This window comes from Vespula pensylvanica, chromosome 1, assembly GCF_014466175.1.
Source record: "Vespula pensylvanica isolate Volc-1 chromosome 1, ASM1446617v1, whole genome shotgun sequence".
NCBI lineage: Eukaryota > Metazoa > Arthropoda > Insecta > Hymenoptera > Vespidae > Vespula > Vespula pensylvanica.
This window is the reverse complement of record NC_057685.1, coordinates 14,355,142-14,377,405: the sequence shown is the minus strand read 5'-3', so window position 1 is coordinate 14,377,405 and position 22,264 is coordinate 14,355,142. Positions and strand designations below refer to the sequence as shown.

Here is a 22,264-nt window from a genome sequence, read left to right as displayed (position 1 = left end):
CAGGGAATCTAACGTAAGAGATCTATGTACCTCTACTCCAATGTTAGAAAGTTCAGCCCGAAGTAACGTTCTGACTCCTACGTGAAGCGAACTCGAAGTTATGCCGGTATAAAATGATTAAATAATATTTCTAATAAAATAATTAAAAATAATAGAGACTAGATGGTAAGTTAAAACGATGATTTCTCTATCAAAATCGTTTGATTCATTAGACGCTTTTAAAGCTGACATCACGTCGTAGTCGATTAGTCAGCTAAATTATCAAACTTTTATCATGAGATATCTATGAAATAATTCCCGTCTCCCTAGAGATATCTTCCGCAATTCGCGCGGAATCAAATATTAAAGTGAAATAAATCTATCCATTCCCTATCTATCTAACTATCTATCATTCTCTCGGCTTTCCTTTCCAGCGAACGAAGGACCGACGATCTCGCGGAAAGCTCGCCATCTATAGAAAAATTTACCGAGGAGACGAGGCCGTCTCTTCGTCGTACGTGCGTACCGTTTGAAATCAATTATCCTGCCGTCTCTCTCTCTCTCTCTCTCTCTCTCTCTCTCTCTCTCTCTCTCTCCCTCTCTCCCTCTCGATCTTTCTTATCGTCGAGAAAAAGAGAAGTCAAGCGAAACGTCATCGTCGTAGTCTTCGTCTTCGTTGGTTAATGATTTCTGTTTATAGATCTACTCGCAGGTGCAATAAATTCAAGTACCGCGTCATTGTTGACTTTGATGGCTCGTTATTTGCGCCGATGTCCTCGGCACGATACGTTGACATCTTCACGGCAATAAAATGGATACGTCTCACTTTCGTTTTTGCGAATTCAGACGAAAAGTCAATGACTGTGATGACGATAACGAATGCGACCTTAAAGAAGTCCATCGTTGTCCTCGTACGGGGAGAAGCATTTTATTTTATCCTTTATATTTACGTCTTCAGGATTTCGTCGAGGTAAAGATAAAGGATCGCGGATACGTACGCGTGAAACTTGATCTCTTCGGGCGCTTCCTGGCCATGAGAAGGGCGGACAGTACCGTTAATAGAGAATTAATTTGACGTCGACCTTTTTTCTAAACATCGAAGAAATAAAAGTCCGACCTTTACCTCGGCGAAGGTTTATATCCAGACTCTTAAGAAATACGATATCTACTCGTAAAACTAATAAACTTCGAGTCTAATCGTTGTTATCTAAGTACCGATTAGACGCTTATTAGTGACACGATGAAAGATAAGACATGGTTCGTGGGATAAAGACGAAAATTTGTCAGCCACCGTATATCTATAAATAACGAACTCGAGAAGATAAAAGCACCGAAAACTATCGCTATTAAATGAATCTTGCTAAACACTTAAAAGGACTTCTTTTTATTTTCTATATCTTCTTTTTTTTTCTACGGGTATGTATATCTGTATAAAATGTATCCAGGTAAATAAGTATGTGCGTGCGTGCATGTGTGTGTATATATGTGTATATATATATATATATATATATATATATATATTTATATATATATATATATATAAGAGAAATGAATAAATTAACGCGAAGATAATTCTGCCGGAATTAATCGTTAAATTGGAGTTTTATTACTTTCCATTATTTACACACGTAGGACGCCGTTTTATGGCTTCTCGGCGGTAAGCCACAAAATATGCGCTAACACACGAACGAAATGAGTATAAGTCTCTCCGTGTATACTTATGTAGTAACTATGTATGTAAGTACGCGACAAACGGAGATAGAGGTAGGTATGATTTTTCGTTAATGCAATCTCACGAGATCCCTAATTATCTTAATAAGAGAAAGAGCTGGAACTCGAACACGAATTGTAAATATTTCATTCCTCTTGGCAATCCTCTTTGGCGAAGCGAGATGAACGGGACAACGCGCGCCGTGAAACACTCGAACAAAGATGCGATTATTCGAGAAGCGATCTTCGAGTCGCGTTATTCGCTTTATAAATCGCAAAGCGACAAAGCGTGTACGAGTGAGAGCGGTTCGCTGATCTTAGAGAACCGATATAGACATGGGAGATGAATTTATTAAGCCATTTCGATCGGTGCTTCGTTTATGCTCCTTACGGTCTATCGTTGCTAATTAGGCGAGATAATTTGCGTAGAGGAGAATTTACGAAGGAAAGCAAGTCGTCACGAACGATTTAAGAGATCAGAGAAAGAGAAAGAGGGTGAGAGAAAGAGAGAATATAAAAAAAGAAAAATACATAAAAAGAGAAAGAGGACAAAAAGGTCTTCTTCTATCTCATAGAATGCAGTCTTTGTGATAGACATCGGGCGCCACTTTCTTGCTTTTAAACCAATGTCAGATATATAAATTTAGAGAATATTCTCGCGGTCGACTATTTTTATCGATATATCGTTTGATTCTTTTCAAGAAAGGAACGCCCTGACGACCGACTAGGTGTCCCGAATAAAGGGTTTCTTGTTTCGAAGTTAGCTTTGCTACGTTTACGCAAATCCTCGTGTGTGCGCTACGAATCATCCTTCTAACAGTCAAAACATATAAAGGTTAACGCACTCTGTTATAAGAAAGATAGAAAAAAAATTGAGAAAAGGAGATAGCCAGTATAATATATAACCAGTTCCGTTTAGTGACTCCGCTTTTTAAGGGCCAACTCGTTGCTAACGGAATCGTATAAACAATGACGTCATCGTGTTTGCCTTCTCCACTCAAGCCCAACAGCCGTGAAAGTGGGCGATTTCTAAATATGTATGTATACCACGTCGACAAATTCGAAAATCCTCATCTCTTCTCGATACATTTAAATCGCGAGGAACGTAATAGTTCTAAAAAGAAAAGATGGAGGCTTTTGACAAGATAATCATGTAGGATAGACTCGTTATTCTCTCTTGTCAAAGAAAGAATCATGAATTATTAATTAAGAAAATTAAATCGTTCATAGATTTCGTAAAAGGTTCGAGACGTTCGAGCACGAAATCGACACTGATAATTAGTCGTGATATAGCGACGATCTCTTGAGTTTCTTTAAGAAATGATCTAATTGAACGAGTTTTTTCGTAAGTCAAACCGATCGAACCCGCTTATTAATAAATTTATCAATTTTATTAATCACGAGGATGGATCGATCAAGTTTTTTTCTACCTTCTGTCAGATCGGTACGCTTTGAAAGAAAATTTATATATCGCAAGGATATATAATAGATAAACATAAAAGCTTATAAATAGAGAAAACAAAAAGGAAGAAAAGTAATGCCAATAGATAAATTCGTCGGATAGGAGGCACGATAGTTATCCGTGGAATTTACTACGTGCAAATGCGGCTTCGAACTTGTTAGATCCGCAAACGAGGCAACGAGGCATTATTTACAGAAGGAAGGCGACATGAGCTGCTTGGTGGTGTTCTTGGTGTCCTGTTGCTGTTGCTGTTGCAGTTGCTGCTGCTGCCGTTGCTGCCGTTACTGCCGTTACTGCCGTTGTTGCTGCTGCCGCGAGTATTCACGGAGAATGCAAATTACCAACTACCATAAAGGATCGGCATGATGTGCGCACTGTTTGCTCCGTAATGCGGGGACGGCGCGGCACGGTCTGCACGTGCGAGCTTCCTTACGATTTACGATCTAAGAATTAGACACAATAGGAACGAAGCGACTAACGTCTAATAACCGGCTTACGTAGACCATACACGGGTTCTAACGATTAATGTGCTTTGCCTAGCCGATCATCGATAAGTTTGTGAATTTTCATTATACGTACAGCAACAGTTTTTTCTTCTTGTTTTCTTTCCTTCTTTTTTCTCTCTTTCTTTTTTATTTGCTTTTTATTTATTTATTTATTATTATTTTTTTTTAATTTATTTACGACCTCTCGATTCTAATGCATCTTGATTTCTTTAAAACTTCTCTTTTAACGATCTCGAGATCATCGTAATGGCATTGACTGAATCGTCCCGACCTCGAGAGATCCTCGTAAAGATTTCGCCTTTACGATTCGTGCGTTTCGCGAATAAAGAATTGGACGGGTGTCTTTAAAAATTGTGTTCTTTAACGGATGTCTGCCTACGTCATTCGAATGAGTTTTAAATGACATCGTACACGTACGAGAAAGACGGGACCGAACTTTGACGCAGGTTTGAATGAAAAAGTACCCGATAAACGAACATCGAACTTTCTCTTTCAACATAAATTACACTTTGCAAGATGCTGCTATTCGTTTAAACGAGTGTTAGTGAATCTAATAAATCAAGATGTAGGATATATACATATATATATATATATTACTTTTTTTATTTTCTATTATTAAAAAAGAGGAACGAAAAAGTAATAGATTTAAGATTTTTCATGTCGTATCTCAAAGCTGGGCAAGATTCGAGTTTGCAATGAAATACAGAAGAACCTTTACGGATATTCCTTTAGCATTACCGCCGATCTCACTTCAACCGATAATGGAAACTGCCGAGGGCGGCTAACGTCCATTCGTCTATCCGTGGCGCCTAGAAATTGCTAAATCAACACTAGGAACGGTCGAACGTGGCACCTGGCACGACCAAATAAAGCGACTATCACTCTGGCGTATCCATAACTTTCCAATGATAATTCGTTAATTAGCGCGTAAAGTCTGGGGCGCGAATTGTCGGTGCGAGTTCTTTGTGCAAAAAAAAAAAGATGGGAGAGTAGCAAAAAAGTTAGTAAGAAAGAATAAAAACGCGGAGAGATATAGAAGAAGGGACAAACGGATGGACGGGAAGACAGACAGACAGAAATACAAAAGCGGCAGGCCGACTTTTAATTAATTACAAGGGAGAATATACGATGCCATTGCTACTTCGCACTACTTTCGTCGTTGAATTTATCGCGTCCAACGTTCGTTCAATGCCACCGCAAATACGTATGTGTGTGTGTGTGTATATGTATATATTCTATATGTATGTTAGTTTCTACGAGAGATACAGAGTAAAAGATTAAAATCCATGAAGAGAACGGTGCTCGCTAAGAATAATAAAATCGATCTTATGAATAATCGGAATAATATAGTTAATTCTCATCGAGAAAGAAACGGTGTTTGTGAGCTATTAATTTCAACAACAAATTCTTGAATATTCAAGTGCGACGAAGCGTGGGTACGCCTTCAAGGTGGGCACACTTTAAACGGGATTGCCTGTCTCGTGTTGTCCCGTTCGAACGAAGGTAGTAACATAGCGATTATAGTCGGTGGTGCGTACTATCATTATCGTTTTAAATGGCAAGCTAAATCGGCGGTACGGAGGAGCTCGGATCGTGAAACACGAGCGTGTTAGAATAGCGTGATCTAATCCTCCTCTTTGGCGACTTCTCTCATTTTCTCTTCGTTATTCTTATCGGTGCGATGTTATTCGATAAAAGAGAGATGAGAGATTCAAACGTTTCTATTCTAACGATATGACGTGATCGCATAGTAAAACGATTTGTACCTTTTCAAGCGACTATAAATATTCTTTTAGTTATATTATAATACGTTTCATCTTTCTTCGTGTCGTTGATAATAAACGCGGAGAAGGCTTTTGAATTATTTATCATATTAATGTTCAGAACCATTCCGAGCTAGCCGTGGTCCTTTAATTTTTCTTTTTTTCCTTTTTATTCTTTTTCATACAGTTTATCGTTAGCCGGACGCCATTGAACGTTTAAGCGCAATAAGCATAAAATAAATATACACGTCTTGGCATAATTACGCGAGTCACGAGTCGCGAGTGAAATTGAAAATTGCTCCTACGGGAGAAGGTAGAGAAACGTTTGAACGTATGAGAGTATCTAACTAAAAGTACTCATTTGAAACGGAAAGTGCCAATGATATTTTACGTCGACTAGGTTCAGCCTATCTACGGACGACGACTAAAGACAACTCTCTTTTATCTGTTCTTTCACGCGAACGACGAGTAAATGCTCTCTGAAGCAGCTTTTTCTTTTTCTCTCTCAACAAAAAAGTAAACTAAGGAAAAAATATTTTCAAATGGAAATCCGCACGTCGTGCTCGTATCTCGACTACCCATCCAAGGATTCATGTCTTTTTCTTTGCAGTCTCTGAGAATATTACCAAGACACGGAATGTACTGAAAAATAAGAGAGAGAGAAAGAGGACATATCACTCGCTTCTCGTATTTTATAGCGTTTATTTCGTACGTTATTAAAGAAAATACAATGATAGCAGTATTTACAGGATGTCGTAAGTTCTAGGTACACGAACGTGTTTTCCATCAGAATAAACTTCAGTATTAATAATAATAATAATAATAATAATAATAATAATAATAATAATAATAATAATAATATTAATATTAATAGAATAAATTCGGACAAAGGATAGGGCGCGTTCATGTAACAGAGAAAAAGAAAAGAGATAGATAGAAAGAAAGAGATAGAGAAAAAAAATTAATGCAAACTCATCTTTCTCGAGGCTTCTTTACAAACGATGATACGCAACGATACAAGATTAATTCTAAAAAAAAAAAAAAGAGAGAGAGAGAAAGAACGTTCGTACGGTAATTAAATACGACACCCGTTTTCTTTATTATATAAGAAAAAAATAAATAACGACGAAAACTAGCCTCGAGAAAGAACGAATCCGACTTGTCGTTTGAACGCAAGCCCCACCCCATATTTCCGTAGTAGCAAAATTATATTACAGAAGTTTATCCTTTTTCTTTACCAGATCATACAGAGAAAAAGAAGACGAACATATGCATTAATCTTTCATACTCAAATAAACATACAAGAAATGGGACAACACAGTCATTCGCACTCGGAAAAGGATAAACTATATTTTTCGCGGTAAAAAGCGTCGCTTCTCTCGTAACGACCGTGTGCGTGCAACGACAGTTATGATGTAGTATCTTCTCTATTCCGTGTTGTGCGTTTTATTTTGTTCTTTTCTCTTCTTTTTATTTTTTCCTTTTGTTTTCGTTTAAATATTAGATATTTTTTTGCACTTGAACACTATTCTTCTCTCTCGCCATGACATTGAGCGTTTTAAAGTCCACTAACTTCGTACGTTCTTGCCATATGAGAGAAAGAGAGACAGATGATGATAAATAAGGATATTTCCGATCTATTATATCGTCGTTGGATCGATCGAGCAAAAGGACCTTGCGATTTCTTCGCGACGATTTATGTAAAAATATTTTTTGTTCAAATTATCCGAGTTAATCGGACCGGTATCTCGACAAGTTCAAATAATCAAATTAAACACACAAGATATATGTGTATATGTGTGTATATGTGTATATATATATATATATATATATATATATATATATATATATATATATATCGACACGGAGAAGTGACAAGGTCTTACGTCGATCACCGATGATGAAACGTTCACCACGAAGAAGCCTTGTCATTTCGACTAATACGATCGTTCATTCGTTCGTTTTCTTTTCAAAGACACATCAGGCACTATTCGCGTTCTCCAATCGTGAGTCTCCGGAAAGAAGATCGGAGAGGACACCGACCGTTCGTTGGCTCCTCGTCAACGACCGTGTGCCCGGAGAACGATAACAGAGCTAGATACGAGGATCGAGAGAAAACGGACGACAATCTTTTCTTTTCTCCATTTTTTTGTTGTTCTTTTTCTGTTTTTTTTTTTTTCTTTTTTCTTTCTTTTTTTATTTTTTATTATTTTTTTTTTTTTTTTTTAATATATGACTAGTATTTAACGGAGTAACGAGGGACTTTTTCCTCAAAATCGCGAAAGATTCGGTCTCCACGAGCGATCTACTTTTCTTTTTCTCCTTTCTTTCTGTTTTTCTATTTACTCATTATTCGCTTGTTGGATTTTTATTGCTTCTTCTTTTTTTTTTTGTAATCAATTTTCTTTTAATTTCTATTTTCTACTTTTATATTCTTCTTTTATATTAGTAGCCGCATTGCTTTCCCCGCGATCTTTCGCGATCTTACCACGAGAGATTTACACAATATATGTACGTCTTAAAAAATATTACAATACCAACGATACATCCTCTCCGACGCAAAGAGATTTCGATCCGCATTCGTATCTCAAGTTTAGTCGCTAAACGTGGATAGATATAAGATCGATGTTGCATTTAAAAAAGGATTAGATAAAAAAAAAAAAAAGAAAAGAAAAAAGAAGACCACCCACCATCCCGGACATATTATCTTCTATATAATTCATTCGTACGCTGAACGTGAGACGCGAATACGAACTGTTCGTCTCTGTATTGTTCGTCGTTTAATTTTGAACAACGCTGTTGAAATCCGTCGAATATTTTCTGGCTCATGAGCGGCGAACGTAATTTATCCACTATTTATTTTTTATATCGGCAGTTTATCGAGAGGCACATGATCGACGATCGAACCTTGAGATCTATCGTCTTCGATCGCCGATTGGGCAGTTTTATTATTGCAACGTCGAAAGAGGAGAGGGCATCGACAGAGGAAAAAATTAAATATATATATATATATTTCAAACATCCTAATTAATTTCTTTAAAACATTAACAACGAACAATTATCGATTTATTTCTTTTAAATTTTGGATCCAAAAAAATCATCTTCCTTTTTTCTTCTTTTTTCTTTTTTTCCTTTTTCTGTAATTATTATTTAAAACATCCTCTTCCTTTCCTTCGACGTCAAGGAAAGACAATAATTAGAGATGCCTAAAGGCTCGTCTAGGCTCTCAATTTCGCACGATCGACGAGCTACCCTGTAAAAGAAGGTTTCCTTTTTTTCTTTTTTCTTTTTCTTTCTTTTTTTTTTTTTTTTGCGCGATTAAGGCACTGTCCGAACGAGTAAAAGTCTTTTCTCGCTCGTGACTCTTGTTAAATTCGTACAGTCGTATTTGCACCATATGGCGCAAACTTACGCGAAGGAGTAGGCACTACGATCGTGTGTGTATTTATATATATATATGTGAATGTATGTATGTATGCATGTACATAAATCATACGTTTGCGAGTTTGTCTTCTCTTATAAACGCTTATTACGAAGGCACCGAAGTTACTGAAATAGAGCTACGACGACGTACGTAAGATTTGTTGAACAAGACGCTGAACACTTTCTTTATATATTACACAACAACAACCATACCGACGACGTATTCAATACGCTTGTTGTCACTGCGGCTGATCATCGAATATCATCAACGAATGAAAATTCGAAAGACAGCACCGTTTTCGTACTTTTAAATCGATGCTCGCAAAGCGCTCTCTAATCGCCACGAAAGTTTGTCCCTTCTCCTTTCAAAACGGCAGATAACGAGTTGTCTACGTATCCCTGTACATATTCCCTTCCCTTTATACCTAACTTTACATCCTCTTATCTTTTCTCCTTCCTATTATTTACACCATGCCGTAAAAGCCTCGTTATCTCTGCCGTACAACGTTCTTTTATCTCGACCATACGCATTGTGTATATCTACGGTATATATTGTACCACCGAAAATATGTGGATCACGCCTTGGTCATAATACTCGAAGAAGAAGAAAAAAAAGAGAAAAAAAGGAGGAAAAAAAAGGAAAAAAAAAAAGAAAAGAAAAAAGATATGAGAGAACAAAACGACATGCACGTCATCACACGCACCTAATATATCTTACTATATATATATATATATACAACAGCCATTTGTTCGCATTAATACATGTTTTTCCATCCTACCTCTTTTCTCTTTTACGCTCTCTTTTTCATCTCACTATCACACGGCATTCTCTCTTTCTCTTTCTCTCTCTCTCTCTCTTTCATACCTATCTAACTCTTTTGCGAAGAGGCACGATCGGCCTTAACTGTACACGATTAACGTCATCTATGTACAAAGAAAGCATCAGTCTCTATCACGGATCACCATCCGAAAATGCGACGGCGATGACCGTCAAATATAAGACGCCTTCCAAGTGTGTTCCCTTTAAAGACAACGAGGAAGATTTTCTTAGGACGCTCCATGTACTTGGAAACGTCGAATCCGTGCCTGCACCGATTCGCACTGAACCTCGCTGTACCTCGTATATCTACCCGCTCTTACGGGTTCCCTTATGACGACCAGATTGCCACCCCTCTCTCTGAGAGCTTCCAAGCCGGTCTTACCACGAACTACCGGTGGTACCGTCGTGGACAACTTGGAGGACTTGCTTGACGTCTCGGATGTGAAACGACTGAGTGCTTTGCTAACAACGCCGTTGCATTCTCTAGGCCAAGCTCGTGGATTGTGGTGATGGTGGTGCCTCTGTTCCCATCTGTCGGATGTAGGGTCGGCACCAACTGCAAAGGGAAAACTCGCCCTACCACCTCCCTGAGTTTTCCCATAGAGAATAAAATCCAACGAGTCGTCGGAATAGATGCTACTCCGGTCGCTCGAACTGTCCGTCGAAATTTCCGATACGGTGTCGCTTCCACCGTCGCTACATTGTTGTTCCTCGCCAAGAATGAATACCGGCGTACATTTGAATACTTCACCGGCTGGCATCGTGTGAGTAGCCGTCGCTCTTCTCTGCGTGCTCACGTTTCCAGACATAATCGTTGAACTCGTCGTTATCGTCGTCGAGGATGTCGTGGTGTTCTTACTGTTCGCGCAGGATGATTCAATAATGACGATCTCCGTACTCGAAAATTTTTGAGCCAGCGATTCCATATTACGTTTAAAGGTGTCCCTACGATCGGGACTCAAACCAAACCTCATAGACTTAGGGCTAGATTTAGAAGTCGAATAAATATTTTCCGTGTGCGAAGAGACAGCTCGGGTAGTCATCGTTTTTACTTCATTTTGATTGGCAAGGCTCGATGTTCGCACGTGTGTGTTTTCGGCGTCGCAGCACTTTGGCGCCGATGGTGGAATCGTCGTCTTCGTTTCCTCCGTCGATGATTTATTGTTGTGCTGTTGTTTTTGTTCTTCTTCTTCCTGCTGAGAGATCGTTTTGCATTTTAAACTGGAGTCTTCCGTCGGGGGTAGTGAAGAGGATAACGGTGGCACTGGATCATCGAACATGGCGAACCATGCATGCTTAAGACACTCCGTTACTGTCAGTCGTTCGCTGAAACGAGAAATAACATCAATTAGAATAATTATCTAATACGCAAGAGAGATACGAATTGAGATTAGACAAAAAACACGGGCTATTTGATAGATGACGTTAGGAGGTAGTTTATGGTAAAATAGCTGAAATAGAAACCTAGTATAAATATGTCCGAAGTTGTATATCGCAAGTTTGAATATTCAATAGAAGATAACGCAGGTGGAACACGGAGGTCTTTTCTTAATGTTCCTTCAGATATAATCGAATCACGTGAAAGTACAGTTACTCGTTACCCAGTTCTGCTCCGATTAACCGAGGAGGTTGAATATCAATCAAACCCACGCTAGAAGGGGTTTTACCTAACGACACTTTTTTCTTCTTCCAAAATTTTCTACTCTGTTCGAACAAAACTACATATACTCGACGAATTGCGGCTCTCCCGTCGTTACGAAATCCTGTATCTTTATATGTGTTTTTACTCGAGTCACAAGCGTTTTAAGAAGAATTTTTTTAGATAAAAAAGAACAAACGAGGTAAGATTTCTCAGACAAGGAGAGGAGCTGTTGTACTTTTGTGGTCATCAGAACGCCTTGATTTCCGGACGAGGGACAGGATTGTCTTCGATAGCAGACTAACTGGATTGCGTAACGCTCGTCCGTTAACAGTTGTACGAGAGAGACAGAGAAATAGAGAGAGAAAGAAAAGAGTAAATTGTACTTCGACGCGGCTGATCGTGAGCGTATATGATGCTCGTGTGACGTATCTCTATCTCTCTCTGTCTTTCCGTTTAGTATTGTCGTCAACGAGATAAACCCCGGCTTTGCAAGGAAGGACCCGGATAGCCCGGATGGAGACTTCCTTCCAGCTGTCCGTCTGCTTGACGATAAGGAAATCTACGAGTTTTTCTAGTCCTCTTCCCGTTTCAATGAAAGTCAGAGCAAAGGCTGGAACTTGATTTGTTTGTTTGTTTGTCTCATTTCTTTTTTTTTTTTTTTTTTTTTTTTGATCAATCCAGGAAAATTTATCTACACGTATAGTACGATATGATGTGATATGATATATATCAAGATTGTCTATACGTATATGTATGTCTATACGTGTATATCTAAAACGCGCAGTTGGAAATGAAAGATCAACGAGAAACGAGATCTTTCAACGAGTTCGTTCAACATTTCTTCTCTCTCTCTCTCCCTGTCTTTCTCCAGAGCGTATATATATATATATATATATATATATATATATATATCACGTTATGATTTCTCAGACCTACGCTTGTAAATAATGTCTTCGGGGAAGTCCGTCATGACCTACCGAGAAAGAGTTTACGCTACATAGGACTAAGTGAAAAGAGATACCGGCGCGTAGGAAAGACGAATGTGATCTGCTTGTTCATCGATGGTTATGTTAGAAGCATGTTGGCATTATTTGATTTCTTCGAACGAAAACAAGCGTGGCTCGTGTAACTGAATGTCGACGACATTCCATACGCCTCGTGTTAACCTTCGTAACGTGAGCTAAATTATGTGGAAATTAATGGATATGATATATGGTATACAAAAAGAAAAAAAAAGGAAAAGGAAAAAAAAGAAAAAAGAAAGACGAGCCGTTCGTTCGAACGTAGTGAAACAATTTTGAAAAATTCGATCGTGTGTTATCATGGAACGATCGACGGACGTACATTCATTACTTCGTTCGTTCGTTCGTTTTAGCGAATCATTTGTTTCTATCGATTAATAAATTATTATAAACGTCGATTGTATCTTAAAGAAAAAAAAAAAAAAAAAAAGAAAAAACCAATTCAACTCACCTTGGATCCTTGACCATGAGTTTGCGCATGAGATCTCGCGCCTCCTCCGATACGTCCTCGAAGAGATCGTCCGGAAAATCTAAACGACATCTGCTGATGTTACAAAAGGTTTCCTGCTTGGTATCGCCGCCAAAAGGGGAGCATCCCGTTAACAGAACGTAGAGTAGAACTCCGACCGACCACATGTCGGTTGCCAGACTGATCGGCTCGTAATTCAGGACTTCTGGGGCTGAAACACGCACGGATGCGGAAGGAACGTTTAAGAGAATGATTTATGATGCGTCCACTCTTTGAAATCATACGCTTGCGTCTGCATGCTGTACTCTATCGCGATGTAGATTTACTTGATGAAATAAACGTTCCTCAACAACAGAGTGTATCCCGTTTAATTGGATCATTTAAAATTGATCTATCACCTTTCGCGTTAAAAATTGTATGTTTCTTTTTTTTTTTTTTTTCTTTCCTTTTTCTTTTCGCAAGAGAAGAACAATTAATTCATTAAGAACGATCGATTAAATCGTTCCATTTTTTATCAAACTATTTTAAAATCAATTAGAGATAGAAAGAAATATATATATATACATATATATGTATGTATGTATGTATGTATATCATATTTAAATGATCCTTCTCAATGAAACATATACTCATATTCTAATATCGTCATTAAGAAAAAATCGAAATATACAATAAGGAATATAGAAGGAATACATAGAAGGTATATACGGTAAAGAGGCAATCAAGAAAGTCGACGATTTATGTGTCGACTCGCGCGAAAACGGCTCGCATATGAATCGAAGGGTGAATCTCTCTCTATCTCTCTCTCTCTCTCTCTCTTTTTCTTGCTCTCTCGAGTATACCTTTCGTACCGTTTTCATTCAGACTCGACGACCGTTAGAGAGACGGGAGTCAGAAGTAATTGCGGGAGTAGTAATCGCGAGGATCGTAAAAGGACTCTCTTCTCCTTTTCTCTTCTCTCTCTCTCTCTCTCTCTCTCTCTCTCTCTCTCTCTCTCTCTCTTTCATTTCTTTGACGAGTGCACGAGTAGCAATAGCCGCGGAGAAACGACGCGCAAACTCCACCGCTGCCACCATCGCCACCGCCGCCACCATCACTACCAATACCAATACCAATACCAATACCAACATCAGTACCATCACCACCACCATCACCATCATCATCGCCGCGTGCGGCTTTACTGCCGGCTGTGAAGTGGCTTGTTCTGTTCAATTATGCAACGGGCCCTGTTTCTTTAATGGAATTACGCGCTACGAAACGAGCCACCAACGGACGCAACCAGATTCTCTGCGCGAATAATATAACCCGTTGGAGTGAGAGAGACAGAGAAAAAGAAAGAGAGAGAGAAAGAGAGAGAGAGAGGAGACTTGCGGAGTCAACGGGGATCCGTGAAACGAAAAAAAGAAACGAAGGGATACCCGCGGCGATCGATTTCAGCGCACGTCAAATGATTTATATTTATATTCGTGCGGCAATCCTTTTAATTTATGCGCCCCTGCTGATACATCGATCCTCGCGAGGACGTTCATTTCGTCGCGAGTTATAAAATTCTCTCTTCCTTCTCTCAGGGATTCATACTACGGAACACGTTTCGTCGCTTTTTTGTTCTTCTTTTCTTTTTTTTTTTTGTAATGTTTAATTTTTAAATTAAAAATTGTTAATTTTTCTTTCTTTTTCTTTTTCTTCTTTTCTCCCTATACTCACCAACATAATCGGGCGTGCCCAAGATCTCACGTATGTCCGCACCGTGGCTGATGTATCGCGATATACCAAAATCGCAGAGTTTCACGTCGCAATCGGGAAAATCGCCGGTTAGTACCAGATTTTGTGGCTGTAAAAATAAAAAGAAAAAAGGAAAAGATAGTAGATATATGTTATTAATATTATATATATATATATATAATAGAGATAGAGAAATGATCGAGAAAAAAATATTTTCCTAAGACGTTAAAAAAAGATCGAATGAAATAAAATATTACTGACGTATAAACTATCTGCACAGATACTTATATGCGCGTATTTATAAGCATATGTATATGCATAAGGCCATTTCCCTTGCGATACTCGTCACGAAACGCACGATTTCCTTTCGCAACGTTGAAACTTCATACACCGTATCACCGTAGAGAAAAAGAAAAAGAAAGAGAAAGAGAAAGAGAGAGAGAGAGAGAGAGAGAGAGAGAGAGAGAGAGAGAGAGAGAGAAATAATCCTTCTCTAACTCTCTCTGCTCTCCTCTCTTTCTCTCTCTCTCTCTCCCACGCTACATATTATATACCTCTGGCGCCAGACGTTCGACGATTCATTTCACATTTTTATCAAAAGACGATGACCGCGTTGGGAGCTCGACGATCGCTTTATTCAAACTCTTTGCCCTCCTTCCTTTCTAATGGAAGATATCCTTGACTTTAAAAAAAAAAAAACGTGCATCCAGAACGACGAACGGTGCCGTCTCCATTTTTTTTGGTCTATTCCTTTTTTTTCATTTTTTCTTCGTCTTTCTTTTTCTAACGCTATTTAAACGTTCCGAATGCGTAACGTATGTTATATAGCAACGTATACGTAAGCAAATATACGTATGTATATACTACGTATATGTACATATACCTATGTATATGTATATCCGTATATGTAAATACATACGTAGGTAGACGTCGATGCAAAACGGTATCGCAGCTGTCGCAGGTAAAATGCGTACACAACGCACAACAACGTTTGTGCGTCCTCGTCTGGACAAGAGACGGAACTCGTAAGCGTAGGTACTTACTCGTACGAGAAAATAGAAGGAAAGAGTGGAGCAAAAGAAGGAGAGGAGAGGAGAGGAGAGTCGGTAGAAGGCTTTCAACGATCATTACGCAGTCCGACGTAGCAGGCGTGCGACTTAATTAAACGCATTTAATAAGCAAGGATTCGCATGCGCGCCCACCAAGTAATCGAGCCAATTAATCGTGCCGCGAGCGCATGCTTCGGCTACTTTTTCGCTTTTAACCTTGGCTTGTACTTCTCTTCCCACCCTACCTCTCATTCCTCTCATCCCTACCACTCCCCTCTCCTTTCTTCACTCATCTCCTCTTCATTACCTTCCTCTTTTAAATCTCGTCCCTCTTCGCGAGACGAGAGAGATTGCGTAGAGTTGTACACGTCCATCGAAGAGGATCCATTTTGATTCGATTAAGAAAAGGAAAAGAAGAAAGGAAATACGCGAACAATGAATCTGCAACCCCAATGATAATCTTTTCCTCGATGAAATCGTCCCGTTTGAAAATCGGGAACGATGTATTGATAATTAAGTGACTTTGTTCAACATGTGGTTCATTCATTTATCAAATTATTCAAGGGTAATTATGTGAGAATAAAGCGATTGTGGAGAGCGCAAATGTTAATCGTCGATAGTATATGTATATAATCGGTATTAACAATTTTAAGGAACGAACCTTTCGAATGAATACTCGACAAGTACCCATCTATGTTATACGTTATCGAATTAATTCGATGCACAGCGATTTTGCTGATCCGTCGTTGTGCAATTAATCGTATGCATCTCTCTCTCCCTCTTTTCTCGTTTCGTTCTCTCCCTTTTTAATTCATCTTCAGAGGTAACTGTACTCGATAAGAGCACTTCACTCTCGAACCTTCGAAAACATCGGCTTGGAATCACGATAGGTGGTCGAGAAACAACTCGTTGACTCAAACAATTCATGGGGGAAGCAAGCTTTCGTTTCGTTCTCCTCATATCATCAAGCATACAACAGAGAGAAAAAGACAGAAAGAAAGAATCGAGAGACGTAGAATGTTGTACTTAGACATATTACTTTTCTATTTACATTTTGTTTTGTTTTCATCCTTCGATGTTTTAAAGCCGATACAAGCTTTGTATCCGTGAAACTTAGAAAAAAGACCATATATATCCACTTATGCACTTACACACTTACGCGTATCCATACCGTTTCCGTCAGTCGAGTTTTCAATTTATCGATGATTTGAAATCTTTCCTTTCTTGGCAGCAAGAAGGGAGACTTCCTTTTTATTGAAGTCCACGGTAATGTCGTCGCATGCGTGACTCTTATTTCCGTCATCTTGACTTTCAACAACTTTGCGCTTATCCAACACGATCGGCACACATCGAGACCTCTCCTACGTGCACTTTCACGCTATATCAAATCTCGCGCGCGCAGACAGATAGATGGATAGATAGATAGATAGATACACACATACACACATGCATACACAACAATTTTCCTTTCGAAAAAAGTCTCTCGATATTAGCTGTGTTGCGCGCGTTAGTTGAGAAATAAGAATTACGGCGTAGAATAAACGGAAGAATCGCGAGACAATATACATGTATGCATATATGTATGTACGTACACACATATATATATATAATATATACATACGTCGTCCTTTTGCTCAGTAGGATTTGGTTTGTGTGTTACGTTTCGTTATACCGAGTTACGAGTCGAACGTGACCGGACTACGTTACGAAGAGTGCTCGACGAGCTGCGAATAATGATTTAAAAGGAGCGACAACGAATGTCGATTCAAAACTGCGTCGTTAACGTTCGACTCCTTCGGCTCTTGTTGAATTTCCTTATTTTTCTTTTCTCATTCCTTTTCGTTTGCATAAAGCCCGTAGAAAACATAGTATAAACATCGATTCGAGATATTGTATAAGAGAGAGAGAGAGAGAGAGAGAGAGAGAGAGAAGAAAAAAATAAATTGTATTCGATAAAAATAACGTTACGAATAATATTTTTTCGATATGCGTTTGTCTATGGTTATAAAACGCTTATCATTTAAATGACATAAAAGGAACATACGCAGAAACATACATACATTGAATAGAAAAGACTTAATGATAGGGTAGAGAAGAGAGAAGCGTGTCTTGTCATGTTCGACGTTAACGATCTCGAAGAAAAAGCGTCTCACGGTCGGAACCTTCTAGAATAAAAGCGTAGGTACTTACATACACACATAACGTAGAATACGATAATGCGTAGGTATCAATTTGGGATCACACTGCAATTCGTGTCCCGGAAGTCGCTCAATAAGGAACGAAGACATTTCCATAATTAACCATTACGAAGTTCATACGTCAGAGCCGTCAGAGATGCATTTATCGAGCGTTCGTCGCTCCTTAACACATTGCGCCAGGACGTATGTGGGTGTGCTTGGCTATCGATTACAAACGAAAATTATGACGACGTCGAATGCGTTTTAATACTTTTAACGAAGGATGATCCTCGTGTCGTTTCATCTTCATTTATATCTCTCGTTTTGTTCTCTTTCGCAAAAAGTGCAAACGTTTGCGCGATCTTCACGAGATTTTAATGTACGAGTCTATCGGTATAAAAGCGATATCATCGAACGTCGTAATTTTTCATTTCGATGGTTTTAATATTGGAGAGAGAAAGAGAAAGAATGACAAACGGTACGCGTAAATTATTTGATATATTTACGATCAATCGTAATTCTTATTTTCTTATTTTCTATATAAAAGATATCCTTTCATAAACTTATTTATTTTATTTAGCGTTACAGGAACGTAGGGAAAAGTCATTCGCTAGATGCATCCAACTCGACATGCATGACGTAGGTGGCGAACGATCGAGATTTCAAAGCGTGAATACGCTTTGAACGCGAGTCTTCTTCCTTCGATCGATGATGACTTCGATTAATCCTCTTCTTCCGAACGATCGAACCTACCTTTCGCCTTCCTTTTCTTCTATACGATCGATCGGACAGGTGTACGAGCCGTTCTTCTCGAGCTCGTCGACATCGATGGGTATTACTACACTACTACTACTACTACTACTATTACTACTACTACTACTACTACTACTACTACTACTACTACTATTACTACTACGAGAGAGTACTAGTACTAGTATTACTACTACTACTACTATTACCACATTCGAATACGAATGCCGTGTTCGCAAAAAATGTATGCAGGAAGGACATGACTCGTTAAATCGTCGGTAAGGCCGTTCATCCTTCTTGGAGAGAACGAACGAGATAGAAAAGGAAAGAAAAACCTTAGGTCGAGACGATTCTCACGATCCTTCGTAAATAAGAATTTATTTTTGCATGTAATAGTACTTCCTATGATTAGTTGTTTGCTGTACGAAGAAATTTCTCAAATAACGAAGAAGATATACTTCGTTTAAATATGTGTGTGTGTGTGTGTGTGTATACCCGCGTATGTTTCTTTTTCTTTTTCATACGTATCAATTCGATTAACGAAGTATCGAAATTCCACAGAGGCTAATGGCTCACGTACGTGGCCTTAAGCACGTACTTTGCCACGAATTCGAGAAATTGATAAGCGATAATAGCAGTGATCTTGGATATCGTATATCAGCGCGGATGCGTTTTATCGGCCGGTTATGCTATAAACGAAATTACAACGTGCATCGAACAATACGCGTTCGTATTATGTTCGTAATACTTAACCAAATCTCTCTCTCTCTCCCTCTTTTTCTTCTCTTCTTACACTATATCGTTCCAAATAAAAATGTTTTTATTTGAAATTACACTTTGTTTAACGGATCGATATAATTCGATTAAAAATTGACTTATCTCCCTTTCTCACCTCTCCTATCATTTATCCATCGGTCAATGACATTTTTTCGTTCGAAAGGGAGATATTTAAGGAACAAAGCTCCCGCTGGTACGAAAGGGACGCGCGAAAAAGAAGATTCAAAGGCAGGACGCTTTTTAGCCATCGGCCAACGAATTTATGAGGATCCGTCTCTCGCGTTCATTGAAACTTCCGGCGGTCGAGAAAAGGGGGAAGCGACCCTGGCCGCTCGCGTTGCGTGTTTGAAACTGTCTCTTTCTTTCTCTTTCTCTCTCTCTCTCTCTCTCTCTCTCTCTCTCTCTCTCTCTCTCTCTCTCTCTCTCTCTCTCTCTCTCTCTCTCTCTCTCTTCTGTGTATTACATTAACCCACACAAACACAAACACACACACACACATGTGTCTGTGCGCGTAACCGCGGACGAGCACAGCATGAATGTAATAAAGTTCGGGAGAACGAGCGATAAAGAGTCGTTCGGGCCGCGTTCCGTCGAGTGCAGTGCTGCGCTTGATTTACACGCTATAAAAGTGCGCTGATTAATTCCTTGCACATTCGCGCCGAGACTATCGTCTTACGGGCGCGTAAATATCGTTGGATCCTCTGGACCGCAACCAATGGATGAGTAGTTTCTCTTTCTCTTTTTTTTTCAGACTTAATTGAGTGCGAATTTGACAGCTCTTCCCTCCTCCATTTCCCTCCTCCTTCTCTTTCTCTCTTCTCCTTTATTATTCTCTTTCCTTCTCGTTCTTCTAGCTTGCATTAGATAAAATAGAATTTATTTCATCGTTCGTAATACATGGATTTCAATTTACAGAGAAGGAGTGGAGGAAAAAGATGAAAACGTAATGAAGAAATAGAATAGAAAAGAAAAGAAAAGAAAAGAAAAGAAAAGAGGGAAGTGAATTTTTTACGAGTCGTCAACTGGTTGCTCCTGGCTTTTTTCCAATGAACGTAATCGCGCGTATTCCGTCGAAACGTGCGCATTACGTTTCCCGTCTGGCGTTCCATTGACTCGAGTTCGATGAATCGATCGGATCGCACTGCTCACTAGCGTGCCTAATGAACGGCCAGCGAACACGGCTTTAATATCGATCGGGAAAACTCGCTATAACGTAACTAAGGAAGGAGATTCTTAGTAAACGATGACTCTTTGCTTGGAAGGAAGGGAAACGAAGAGAGTTCATTGATAAAAGACACCATGAGAGTGGTCTTCTCGTTCTTAGAAAAAGCTCTTAAGAAATTTACGCTTCGTTCGTCTTTTTATCATTCTTCTTCACGACTTCTCTTTCTTCGTCTTCTTCCTTTTTATTTTATTTTATTTTATTTTATTTTATTTTTTTTTATTTCTTTTTCTCTTCCTTTCTTCCTTTTCTATACTCACTCTCTTTCTCTCGTGTCTAGAAGCCATGAATAACCATGAATATTAATACCCATCTTTCATCTGGCCGATCCTGGAATTATATCGCTAGTAACGCGTTCGATGAAACGTAAATTAACGTCGATCGTTAAATTAGTCACGATACTTCGTGATAATAGAATTTTTTCGAGGTCGTTTCCCTTTGATCTCTCTCTCTCTCTCTCTCTCTCTCTCTCTCTCTCTCTCTCTCTCTCTCTTTCTCTCTTCCCATCCTTTGTACTCGACCGATCGTAAGGGTCGAACAAATGGCTGCCTTAATCGTTATGATCGAAAGTGGAAGGGAAAGGTTAGTGATTACAATAATGGTAGACAGGAAGAGAAACGTTAGCTTAGAATTTTCATCGGATTTACTCCCACGCAATTGCGTAGTCGATGATAAATCGGCACAAACGGGCGGCGATAGAAAAGTAGGCGCTATTTGGCGCCAGCTTAGTTGGCTTTTATTGGGCCAAGAAAGAGAGAGAGAGAGAGAGAGAGAGAGAGAGAGAGGGGAATGATCGATCGCCGTCAGAGTTCGTTCTTCTATTTTCGAACTCGCGACAACTGCATTCCAACAAGGAGCTTCTATCGTAGAACTTGTAACCGCTTCTTTCGCTGCTCCCTTTTCCTATCATATCGTTTTACTCAACATTCAGAATGTTAATTAATAAAACCAGTCACGTGACTTTCAATTTCAATTTTGCATACGATCTAATAACAGTACAAGATCATTCATCACCCGTACCTAATCGTAGTTTGTTCTATTCCGTTAGATAAATTTATGTTAGAATTCATTGAATGAAACTCTTCTATTCGGATGTCTTATCTTGATTCGCGTTATACGTGTAATCGTAACTTTTAAAAACAAAGCAAAGCAAAACAAAAGAAAACAAAACAAGAAAGAAATAAATGAATAACACAAACGATCTAACGATTAATAGTTTATCAACCATCAAATTACACGATGGACTGAACGACGTATTTACGTATGATCGCGATGCAACAAGTTAATACAGGAAATTGCAAAGTATCAACGCGTTGTACCGACTTGTCCGTGTTATGGCAACGATCCTTGATAGGGAGGAAGAGGTGGAGGGGATCTATCGATCTATTCGCACGCGTTTACGATATTATTACACGTAGCGTGAATACCTAACTTTTATTTAGAAATAAATCGACAAATCGCCGAGGCGTGAAAGTCTCTCTTTAATGTTACAGGGCGCCCTGAACTCTCTCGATGATACATCGTGGATTACGGCCAAGGAAGACCTCTTGGAAAAGTGCCAGAGAATTCGTGCGTGCATTTTTCCATTCATAACCGCGAAATCTATATTTGGGTCAGACATATCGAGCAAATTCGTGGCACGATGTTATTTTAAGATCGAACCGGAGTACCGTGTCAGTCGGCTCGTTAACCCATTCGTTCGTCTCTCCTCCCTTTTCTTCTTCATCATCATCGTCGTCGTCGTCGTCGTCATCTTCTTCTTTTTCTTCTT

General features: G+C 39.0%; 1 protein-coding gene across 1 annotated transcript in view; it reads right to left on the bottom strand.

Moving 5' to 3' along the window:
• Positions 1-6,105: 6,105 nt before the first annotated feature.
• The window catches only part of LOC122627301 (serine/threonine-protein kinase 17B-like), a 79,953-nt gene continuing 63,794 nt past the window's right edge, over positions 6,106-22,264 (bottom strand). Inside the window, exons 5-7 of the mRNA XM_043808367.1 lie at positions 14,501-14,627; positions 12,779-13,007; positions 6,106-10,989 (exon numbers count right to left, since the gene is read on the bottom strand). Coding sequence (XP_043664302.1) covers positions 9,891-10,989; positions 12,779-13,007; positions 14,501-14,627 — 1,455 coding nt within the window. The 3' untranslated portion in view covers positions 6,106-9,890. The remainder of the gene's footprint in view (positions 10,990-12,778; positions 13,008-14,500; positions 14,628-22,264) is intronic.